We start from the raw sequence: 12,500 nt of genomic DNA on the forward strand, positions 1-12,500 counted from the left end.
GATTAATAAAATTATTGATCGTATAAATGTTTAATAGTTACTCGAAGATAGAGATCATTAAATTTTTTTTTTGCTTTCGACGTTTACGAATTAATAATGTCCGTTTTTTATTTCTTACTCCTGTATATCAGGAATTCGAAAAATCTTACGATGAATAAACGAATACGAGAGATTTCGTTTGATCGATCGATTAAAACAGATCAAAATGAAAGAAAAGAGAGATAGAGATAGAGAGAGAGAGAGAGAGAAAATCCTATTATTTATTAATATCCTTCTTCGTCCTTCGAGTCTTAAATTAATCTATCTATTTCCTTCTTTCTCTCTTTCTCTGTCACTCTCTCTCTCTCTCTCTCTCTCTCTCTCTCTCTCTCTCTCTCTCTCTCTCTCTCTCTCTCTCTGGCTCTTTTTCTCTTTTTCTTGGTGTTCGAACGGTCCATTAATAATTTTCTATGATCTGTTCTAGGAGGGCCGACACGATCTCGGAAGCTATGCCGGCTGAGAGAGTATTAGAAAGGGGAGACGGAAGTGGACCGACATTGCAGCCACCTTAAGGAGTACGCGTGGGAGTTTGGATTGGTGAAGGTTGAGAGGGTGAATTTAGCGTAATACTTCGTTGTACGATGCCGATGTCGTTCGAAGCTCATCATCCACATCGCTGGTTCCTCTTCCTCCTCCTCCTTCTCCTATCAGATCGGCGTTCCTCAAGCGGTAGTCCCTCTCCTGAAAGAAAGTGGCCCAACATTTAAGGGTTACCATTGCGAATCCACGTCGTCGCCATGGTGGACCTCCTATGTAGCAACTCGTTGAGCCCGGGTACGTAGAGACGACCTTGAGAGATCGAGAACGTACGAGAAAGAAAAAGACGGACAAAGAGAGAGAGAGAGAGACAGAGAGAGAGAGACAGAGAGAGAGAGAGAGAGAGAGAGAGAGAGAGAGTGAGGGAGAGAGAGAGAGAGTGACAAGCAGAATAATTTGAATCGAAAGACAGGACACTATGTAAGGTGTTAAACGAGAGGACAGCCTTCCGCCCGTGAAATCAGCGTCGAGTAATGCTGAAGCATATCCTGACGGGGCAACCGTCATCAGCGGGCTCCAGGCATCACCACAATGACTATCAGACGAGCTCTGGCTCGTTGCACGCCGGCCACCATCATCACCATCAGCACAATCAACAGGAGCAACCGCAACAACAACAACAACAACAACAGCAGCAGCAGCAGCAGCAACAACAGCAACAACATTACGGTGGCAACGGTAGCTGTGGTACGATCGCACGTGGAACGTCATCAAACTCTGCTCGGACGAACGGTATCGACGTTTACGAATCATTGGTTCATCAAACGTCGCAAAGACAAACGACGACGGGATCGTCGAACGTTCATCAAGCAGCTACGACACCTTCCTCGGCTCATCGTCATCCATTGAATCATTCGCAATTAAGCGTTAATAATCTCTCGCAACGGCTCAATCACTCTCACGCCCTTAATCTCTCAACCCTGTCGACGTCTAAACATTCGGTTAACAGTGTCAGTCCGGTAGTTGGTGCCAGTAACAATGTCAACGGACAGAATAACAATAATAATAACAATAATAATAATAATAATAATAATAATAATAATAATCTGTCGAGTGTGCCAGGTCAGACGGTCGTCGGTGTTCAATTGCCGATTCATCAGGATAGACCGAAGGCGAACGGTGGCTTCGATATATCGAGATTATCTAGATTACCTAGCCAAACGACACCTTCCCCAGCACCTGTTCTTCATCAGTCGGCATTACAGGCCGTCCAACAACAAATCGGACATGCTGGACCAACCGTCATACCTCTTAACGCCTCGTGGTCATCCTCATTGTCGAGGAATCATAGATGCCACGAGGCAGGCGTTAAGGAGATGTTAACGAGCCTTGGATTACTGTGTTTGGTATCTCTGTTGCTCGCTCTACTTTCCCTGATCTTCCTATTGAAGATTTCACCATTGACGGTCACGCCGAGTAGCCTAATCAGCCCGGAGGAGTACACGATCGTTTACGAGGTGACCTTGGCTTTATGCGCCCTCGCTCTGTCCTTGAACCTGTGCTGCCTATTGGTCTGCGCGATACAGTTCCTCTTTGCTGTTAAACTCGTCAAGACGTCGTATCAGGGACATCGGTAAAAATATTTTCTTTCATTCTTTTCCCTTCTTTTTTTCTTTTTTTTTTTTTATTTTCTTTCTTGTTACTCTCTTTTGTTTTTTCCTTTTCGCGATCAACCACGCTTTACACACATACATATATATATATATATGTATACGTGTGTATACGTACGTATGCTATGTATACACACACAAATATATATATGTATATATATTATATGTACAATTTCTACTTTGCGAGGCCGTTAACCGATGAACGATGAGCCGAGCGAAGGGAACCGCTTATCGTGCGAGTTTGACGCCCTGGAATCCAGTTCGATTACTTTCGAGAGTGCCGACGGCCGGCTGGCCGCCGTTACAACGGAGGATCCGTAATTAATTAACGAAATAAGAAAAGCCGTCCCATTTCGAACGATCGACCATGCAATAACGTACCTCGTGACCCTCGTGAAAGCTTTCCGGGGATCGCCATACTGTCGTCGTCGGTTTCGTTTCTATACTCAAACCTTTTTCTTTCTTATTTTTTTTATTTATTTATTTATTTACTTATTTATCTATTTTTTTTTCTTTTTTTTTTCTTTTTCTTTTTTTACAACCATTTGTAACGAATATTACGTTCGGTAATTAATAATTAATTGTATCAGAGTCGTGTCACTTTTATTACGTACTTTTGATACCTTTTATTATAAATATCGAGAAATTTATTTAAGAAAAAAGGAAAAAAAAAATATATATATATATATATACCGATTAAAAGACTTAGAAATATTGACCCCAATAAATGGTGGTCTGTTTAGAAAGAAGGAAAAAAAAGAAAAGAAAAGAAAAAAAGAACTGACGAACATATTTTTGTCAGTAAACCAACCGAACAAAATTCTTCTAGTGATTATTAAATCTCAGTTCTTTTTTTTTTTTTTTCTTTTTATTTTTCTCTTGACACACATAGATATATATATATATATATATATATATATATATATATATATATAAATGGCTAACAATTATGGGTCTATCTTTTTTTCTTCTCCTTCTTCTCTCTTTTCTTTTTTTTTTTTTTTTTCTTTCGAGTAAAAAGTAATAGAAGATAGTGAAAGACAAGGAACAACGTCGTTGGTATGTCACGCGTACGCAACGCCAAATCCTCGACACACTTTTTTTTTCTCTTTTCCTCTTTTTTTTTTCTTCTTCTCTTTTTTTTTCTTTTTTTTTTTTTTCAACGCTCTCCGCGTACACAACCAACGATCAAGATTATTCCTTCGGAATAAGTTCTCAGCCATCCATGCGTACATACACATTATACGTATACTTACATACAACATACTTACATACATACATACATACTTACATACAACACACACACACGTATATATAAGTATATGGTCGAAAGTAGGTGTCTCGTATCCAGCACGAGATCAATGAGTTTCGCGATACATCATCGGTTGTATCTCTTCTGTATAGTGTTTCTTCTCACGGAGAGTTGAGAGTGAATGCGGAACGTAAAAATTCACGTCCTGTGTACCTCTTACGTACATATATATATATATATATATATATATATATATATATATACGTACGTATATATAACACCTACATACGTATTCTTAAAGGAATACAATCGTGATAGGCGGCAAAACGCACAGGTGCGAAGCGGCAACCTTTTTAGCGATGCAATGCGGATGAAATGAAATGGAATGAAATGAAATGAAATGAAATGAAATGAAATGAAATGGAATGGAATGGAATGAAATGAAAAAGGGAGGAAGAAAAAAAGGAGGAAGAAGAAGAAGAAAAAAAAAAGAACTAAAGTACGATATGAAAAAGTAGAAGATACCTCTACATGTTATGAGATGTTCGAGATGCGATCGAGAAGTTCGTCGAGCGTGACCTCTTCTTCTTTATTTCGTAACAGCCGGTAGATAGACTAGAAACTCACGATTCGTTAAAAAAAAAAAAAAAAAAAGAAGAAGAAGTCTTCTATACGAGAAATGTAATGAAAATTAATTGGCATATATATGTTTTTTTTTCTTTTTCTTTTTAAATTAATTGCTCGATATTTATAATAAAGTATCAAATACCTAATAAAAGTGACACAACTAAAATATGTATGTATGTATATATATATATATATATATATATATATATATATATATATTTTATATACATTTATACATACAATTATTTGTATATGTGGATAATGTATAATAATCGGATGTTTTAGAAATAGATCGATGAACTTTAAGAAGAATTCTTTACTTGTTGCATTTATGGAGAGAAGAAAAAAAAGAAAAAAAAAAGAAAAAAAAAATAATTGTAGAAACATTTCAATCCGGAAATTTTTTCTTTTCGAGTTATAAACAATTTTTTTGTTTGTTTTTTTTTTTTTATAACAGGCTTTAAAAATAATTTTCAAGTCGATAGGAAATTTCATTTTTTTTTTTTTTTTAAAGTAAGCAAAAAAAGAAATAAACTACGATTTCACAATGATTTTTCTTTTGGCATTGATGCGCATATATGCGCGTTTATCTTGCATCGACCTTGCACGGATTGTTCGATGCATATAAAAAAACGTCTGATGTAAATGAAGCAGAAAAAGAAAAAAAGAAAAAAAGAAAAAAAAAAAAGAAAAAACCAGATATTTATATAACTTGGAAAAGGAAACGTTCGGAGGATTTATGTTTGTATGATCCTTTTCTTTCTTTTTTTCTTTTTCTTTTTTTTTCATCCTTACAAAAAGTAAAATATGTTCTTAAAGTTTGATGATATATTTCTGATACACCCTATATATATATATACACATATGGATGCTTCTATATATGTATCTATATACATATATAGATATAGTAAACGAGGTCGTGATAATTGGTAATTAGAACGTTTAGAAATCTAATGATATTGGTAATTATAAATCATGATTTCATCGAATCGCGATCGATCCCTTTGGAGAAAATAAAATCTTTTATGATAAACTTCGTTAATATAAAAGTATAATGTTTAAGTGACATTAATTTAAATTTATCTTATCAACCGGAAAGATAACCGATGATCCCGGTTGTCATATATTTTCTCTTCCGTTTTTTTTTTTTTTCCTTTTTAATTTTTTATATACTCCCACCAACATCGTTATCATGCGAGCTTATATCAACTGGTCCTGGCCCTATTATTTACAATCCCTTATCCATTTCTAGAGTATTTCAGAGGGAGTTTAGAGGAGTATGAGGGCGGGACTGGAGAGATGGAGGAGGGAAAAGGAGGAAGAATGTGGAAAAAAAAAAAGAATAAAAAGAAAAAGAAAAAAGAAAAAAAGAAAAGGAAACAAGGTCCCCTTGTAGGGAATGTCTGTAAAAATCGTTTTTGAAATTCCACGTGTTTGTTCGGAGGCCTCCAAGGCACAGAAACCTGAGAGAGAATTTTCCGAAGTTTTTTTCTCTCTTCTTTTTTTTTTTTTTTTTTTTTTTTTCTAGTTTAGTAGTAGTAGTAATAGTAGTAATAGTAGTAGTAGTAGTAGTAGTAGTAGTCGTCGTCGAAGGTCCCATGCGATTGAAATTCTATCGTCGCGTCTGCCATCGTACCCGTTGTCTCTTTCTTCTTTTTCTTTTCTCTTTTTCTCTCTCTCTCTCTCTCTCTCTCTCTCCCTCTTTTGACTGCGGTAAGATGAAAGTCGATCTCTTCGTAGAAAGACGTATTAGAGCACGTATTAGAACTCGTATAAGAAAAAAAAATAAGAACAAAAAAAAACAGAATAAATAAATAAATAAATCAAATAAAGTAACAGAAAAAAATTTCGATAACACAAACAACGACAATGGCGAATCGATCGGTCGAAATTCATTGAAAATATTCGTCTTTGTAATGGTATTAAGGATAATAAGTGCATTTTTATTTTTCGACGTTCTTATCACGTTCGTTACTTATTCTCTTTCTCTCTCTCTCTCTCTCTCTCTCTCTTTCTTTTTATCTCTCTTTATCTCGGTCGTTGAAATTCGTTGAAATTTCCCATCTTTGGTGGTACAACGATAAGTAGACACGATCGATCGGACTCGCTTTTATTTTTGAACGTTCTTATCACGATCGTAGCTTATTCTCCTCTTCCTATCTCTCCTCCTCCTCCTCCTCCCCCCCCAAAGTCTCTCTCTTTTTCTTTCTCTCTTTCTTTTTCTACCTGCGCTCGTTCTCGTTCATCCTTACGAAGAATGTACAACCTGACGAAAAAAAAAAAGAGGAAGAGAGAAGGAAAGAAAGAAAGAAAGAAAGAAAGAAATAAAGAAAGAAAGAAATAAAAAAAAAAAAAAAGAAAAAGAAAAAAGCTTTTGAAAGCACCGCTTTAGTCAGCAACGTCGGCAAGTATATGGCATTGTTACGAGCGAAGACCTCCATTCTGTACGCCTTCGGACGTGCTCCGAAAAGCGACACGCTAATGGTGAATCCCAGGCCCTTCTCCCGGCCCTTCTCCCGGCCCATTGTCGTTGGTAGACTCTTCAGAGACACCCTGGGGTGCGGCCTTACTCGTTGTCATCGCCGACTACTATGACACTATGACGACGACGACGACGACGACGACGACGAAAACGATGATGACGACAACGGCTATGACTATATATGACTATGATTATGACTATGACGATGATGTTTTGTTGTGTTGTCGTCATCGTCCGAGAGTACGAATGATAACAACACGAATGGATGAATATCTAACGATCGTACCGAGTCTATTATGAAAAGACATTTTTCCTTCTTCTTTTTCTTCTTCTTCTTCTCCTTTTTTTTTCTCTCTTCTTACTCTTCTTCTTCTTCTTCTTCTTCTTCTGCTTCTACTTCTTCTGTCCCTACTATCTACTAAGTACTACTAGCTCATTACCTAAGTGGCTCGCGATAACGGATCTTTGCGCTTTCATACTTACAAATCTCTCTTGTACCCACCACTCTAACTTCATCATTTCACTTGTACTTTACTTCATCCTCGACGAAAACCACGATACAATCGTATATTCTTTTTTCCAATTGTTTCCAACGATTTATTCTTAGATTTGTTCTTTGAAAATGCGTTCGGAATTCCAAAAAAAAAAAAAAAAAAAGAGAAAAAAAATATTTACGATTAAACAATCGTTTGTGTGTTCGATGAAAATGATTTCTTTTCTTTTCTTATTTTTCTTCTTCGATAAATCTTCGAATTTGTTTGGAAAGAATTTTTTTTTTTTAAATCTTTTCTTTTCTTTTTTTTTCCGTAGAATGTCCCTGTGAAAAAAAGAAAAAGTCGGATGTTAGAAACATTAGGGCAAAATATTATTACGTTCTATTCACTATTCTCAGACATGAAGGTTAGAATAATTGAGGAAAAAGAATAAATAAATAAATAAATAAGTAAATAAATAAATGAATAAAAAAAAAAGGAGAAGAAAAGAAAAGAAAGAAAAATCATTATATTTTCTTTACGTTCTCGAACGAAATTTCATTTTGTAGAATTCTATTGGTTATTGCGTTTTGTGTTTTGCAAAAGATCGAAGGTACTCTTTATAGAATGTCGAAATTGTTCGCAAAATAATATATATGGCTACGTACGAAAGACAAATTAGCCGAACTCCCGTTGCAAAATTCGTGTCGGCCGATGTAATTACAACCCACCGATCGGCGAACGACCAAAAGATTCCTTTCCTCTTCTCTCCTCTCTTTTCCTCTCTTCTTTCTCTCTCTCCTCTCTTTTTCTCTCTTCTTTCTCTCTCTCTCTCCTCTCTCTTTCTTTCTACCCCCTCTCTACTCTTTAGTTAAATACCCACTTACGACGATAAAACGTAGGATTCGATGTAAAACGATCGAAACGAATCGTCTTAAACATCTCTTGACTTTCTCTCTTTCTCTCTCTCTCTCTCGCTCTCTCTCTCTCTCTCTCCCTCTCTCTCTCTCTTTCATTTTCAATGAAATATTTTCATTTACGATGAGCCCACGGTAAAAACGAGTTATCAAATTTAATCCTTTCTCCCTTCCTTTCCCCCTCTCCAGCCCCCCTCCCATTCCCCCATTCCCCTCTTTTTGACTAAGTGATTATTTGTAATCCTACTATAAATTGAATACAATTAAACGAGCATATGTTTAACGTGTTAGTTGTAACGTACGGTTACAAACGATCAACGCACGATTTATTATAAACTTTATTTAAAAAACTTTTGAAAATATATATATATATATATATTTTTTTTTTTTTTCTTTTTGATATTTAAAAACTCAAAAGTATAAATTTTTTTTTAATAGAAGTAAAATTTAATGAAAACATTAATAATTTTTCTTTTAATTAGTACTAAAATCAATCGGACGATTAATTCTAAATCAATCGTCTGATAAGTGAGAAACGATATTAGATATGAATATATTGATTTTTATAAAATAATAATTTTAAAAAGAGAAAAGAAAAAAGGAACGGAGAAGAATATAGACCTTGACAAAATTCTTTTCATCCGTCATATTCAAAAACAATTCAGACTATCTAGGTATATCGAAAATTCATACCGTAAGAAAATAAAAAATAAAGAATACAATGGAACGACATGTAAATCTGTTAAAACGATTAACGAGTTAAATTAAAAAGGATATTTTGTGTCAATTAAAAAGTTCATAATCGTCTAATTAATTATTATTAAATCTCATTTATATTCTTTATTTCGTATGTTCAAATATATGATTTTCATATTACTTAATGAGACATAATTAACTATTATATTTATTAACGTGTGAAAGTATCGCGTATCCATTCCTTTCCGGGTATAAACGAAATCGAATCGAAACGTTTCTTTTCCCTTTCTTTCTTTCCCTTTCAATTTCCCTTCACCCCTTAAAGTCCAGTCTCAGTATCAGCCCCTATCCCTCCTCCTTACGTACGTTTTGTGGTCTAACGCGATGCTCAACGTCTGGTTTATGTTTCGGTTACCATCGGGGTATCGAGCGTTGGTGTTACACACGCGTTATATTCGTCTCTTCTCGAGTGCTACTTCGCATTCCACGGGTTCGAATCTCTCTGGCGTCCAAGAGTCGGCTCTCTCTCTTTCTCTCTCTCTCTTTTTTTCAAGGGGCACGTTTCGAGGATAAGGAACGAATTTGCTGGCTCTTCTCGACGAGCCCCATCAACGGACGATGCTTGAGAATTTTCTCCTCGACGGAGGAAAAAAGAGAAAGAGAAAGACACAGAAAGAGAGAGAGAGAGAGAGAGAAAGAGAGAGAGAGAGGTCATCGTGTTTTTATTGTCGACTACTTGCTCGCGAGATTTTTCTTCGAATTTCTTTTTTCGTATTTTTCTTCTTTTTTTTTTTTTTCTTTTTTTTCTTCCTTGTTCGCGCAATCGTTCGTTCTTCCTTTCCTTTTCTTTTTCTCTTTTTAAAAGTCTCCCAAAAAAATTCACGAAGAAAAGTTTTTCATTTTCCTCCTTTTTTTTTTTCCTTCCCCCATCACCCCCACCCTTTGTTTCTTAACTTTTTCTCGTTACGTTTTATATATATATATATATATACTTACATACATACACACATACATATATATTGGACATATATATATATATATATATATATATATATGTGTATATGTATATGTATATGTATATCCAATTGTTATGAAGGAATTTGCCAAGGATTTAAACTGTTATTTAAGTTAATCCATAAAGTGACGTTATATTGGTTCTCTCGCTTTAGGGTTCCTTAGGTAAGCCCTAAACTAAAATGTACAATGGATCGTAGGATGAGCCGTGAAAAAGAGAGGGTAAGAGAACAGGTGCGAGTCGAGAAGTCGTAACGGTTATCCCTCTTCCTTCCTTCCCCCCTCCCTCCCGATAATCCTCTCCTACCAATTCCCATACTACCCCTAGTTCCCTATACCATCCAACGTTTATTCCATCGAACCTTTCTCCCCTTCTTCTACTTCTTTTTTTTTTTTATTATTATTTATTTTCTTTATTTTCTTTATTTTTTTTTCTTTCTTCTTTTTTTTCTTCTTTTCCTTTTTCTTTTTATTTCTTTTTCCTTCAAGTAGCATCAGGGAGCACCCTTATGCTTTTACATAGAACAGTCACACTACTCGTACTTCCCTCTTTCTTTTTTTTTTTTTTTTTTTTTTTTCTTTTTGAGGAAGGGAGGACCATCATTTCGAAAGAGGTAAAACAGGTACGATCTTTGCTATCTTTCTCTCTCTTATTCCTTTCTTTTTTTTTTCTTTCTTCGATGGTTTGTTTTTCGTTCTTTTTCTTTTTTTATTTTCCTTTCGTTTTTTTTTTTTTTTTCTTTTCTTTCTTTCATTCGTTCGTTCGTTCTTACGTTAATTCCCGATTATAGTCGGTCATTGAGACCGAGAATACGTAAAAGGGTTAACGAACACGTATTTAGGTATTATATGTATTATAGGTATGTTGTATGCATGTACGTAGGTAGATACGTACGATCCATCATCGTGTAGAGAGAGAGAGAAAGAGAAAGAGAAAGAGAGAAAGAGAGAGAGAGAGAGAGAGAGAGAGAGAGAGAGAGAGAGCATCGTACGATCAACGCGTACGATCCATCATCCCGTACCTGGTGAGAAGTTAACGCTCACCGATCCACATCGTTGGAAACGTCGTTCCATGTTTTTACCATAACCGCCTGGTTTTATATATCATCTCTAAGATGATCGCTTATTCGAGACCTTTACGTTTTACCTTACGTTAGAAAACGTAATTCATGACATTTACTTTTTGACTTTCATTTCGTATATTCGTTCGTTCGTTCGTACGTTAGTTCGTTCATTTGTGTAAATAGATTCGTTTGTAAGTTCCTATTATTATTATATTTATCATTAACATTTTTTTTTTTGGAATTATCGATTATCAATGAAATTCGATTGATCTTTCAATGTCGATACTTAAATCGACGTATTCTTATAATTTTAATTATTATTGTTGTTTCTCTTGTTGTTGTTGTTGTTGTTTTTGTAATTTTAGGAAGGAATTTGTTCCTTTTTATTCTTTTTTTCTTTTTATTCGTTTTAAATGTTAAAATAATTTCTTTTTTCTTTTTTTCTTTTTTTTTTTTTTTTCTTTTTCTTTTTTCTTTTCGTGATGTTTTTTTATCATGCGACAAACTGCACACGTACAATATCGTATATTTACATTTCGTCTATTTATACAGATACATCCTGATTATTTTACTTTTCTTATATATTACATGTCCATTGCGTTTTATTTATTATCCTCGTTTGAAGTATTTCTCTTTTCGTCTTATATATATTTCGTCGTTATAATAATATTATTCGTCGTTATAATAATATTGCCAGAAATTATATATATATATATTTCTTTTCTTTTTCTTTTTTTCTTATTTCTTTCTTTCTTCTTTTTTTTTTGTATGTCATTCTTACTTCTCACGCGTATAAATCTTGAAACGTAGTCTGAGAAAACGATGGGTTAATTTAATTTCCCTATTTATAGATGGGTGTTTCTCTTCTATTGCATTTCTAGAAACACGACTCGTCGTAGTCCTTTTATTTACGTTCCTCGCGGTGTTATTTGTGGAACCGTTGAATATTTCATATCCTTTTAATTCGACTTCTTCGCCGTATTATATGCATTTCAACAAGTAACAACCAGGCTGAAGGACGAAGGACGAAGGACGAAGGACGAAGGCTGAAAACCGGTCGATATGAAAATCTTATTCAATTTTCGTCTTTAATACGACGATGTCGCGATGTCGTTTTAATTATATACCATCGAAAGTTATGATAAAGCTTAGATAAATGGTTTTGATAATAAATAATGAATAGATCATAATTTATTAATTAATAATATATATATATATATATATATATATATATAATTTATCTCAATAAAAAATTATAGAACATTAAAATATACGATAGCAATAAAGAATTATTAAACTATTAAACTAAGATTAAAAAAAAGAGAGAGAGAGAGAGAGAGAGAGAGAGAAAATAATTTATTTACAAAAATAAGTTAAGAATAAAAGAGAGTTGTCCATTCGAGATTTATCGATAAAAGATATCAAAACTATAAATATATCTGAAATAAAAAGTATGCCCTTGAACGTTTCCTTTTTTTTTTTCTTTTTTGTTTACTTCCGGTAAATAAAATCGATGTTAGTAACAAAAAAAAAAAAAAAAAAAAAAAAAAAAAAGAAAAAAAAATAGAAAACATGGCCGCTCGCTCTCTGGCTTCCAGCCGGAAGTGCAATGGCATAAACACGGCTTCGCTTCGGTTACGTTCTCGCTCTGCTATGAAATACATTAACAGATAATAGTAGTAGTAGTAGTAGTAGTAGTAGTAGTAGTAATAGTAGGAGTAGGAGTAGGAGTACGTAATAGTGATGTTAATAGTGTTAGTAGTGGTATACTACTAAGTAGTAGTAGTAG

At 34.4% G+C, this 12,500-nt stretch overlaps 1 protein-coding gene across 3 annotated transcripts in view; it reads left to right on the forward strand.

Moving 5' to 3' along the window:
* Positions 1–12,500, forward strand: part of LOC118442644 (uncharacterized) — a 43,940-nt gene that overhangs the window by 18,739 nt on the left and 12,701 nt on the right. For 2 of the 3 annotated variants that reach the window (XM_085663516.1, XM_035868510.2), the window contains exon 2: positions 464–2,149. In XM_085663516.1, coding sequence (XP_085519642.1) covers positions 1,050–2,149 — 1,100 coding nt within the window. In that variant the 5' untranslated portion in view covers positions 464–1,049. The remainder of the gene's footprint in view (positions 1–463; positions 2,150–12,500) is intronic. The other variant, XM_085663515.1, reaches the window with a different exon arrangement.

The sequence above is a fragment of the Vespa mandarinia genome, chromosome 22, assembly GCF_050613455.1.
Source record: "Vespa mandarinia isolate Hongniang chromosome 22, ASM5061345v1, whole genome shotgun sequence".
Taxonomy (NCBI): domain Eukaryota; kingdom Metazoa; phylum Arthropoda; class Insecta; order Hymenoptera; family Vespidae; genus Vespa; species Vespa mandarinia.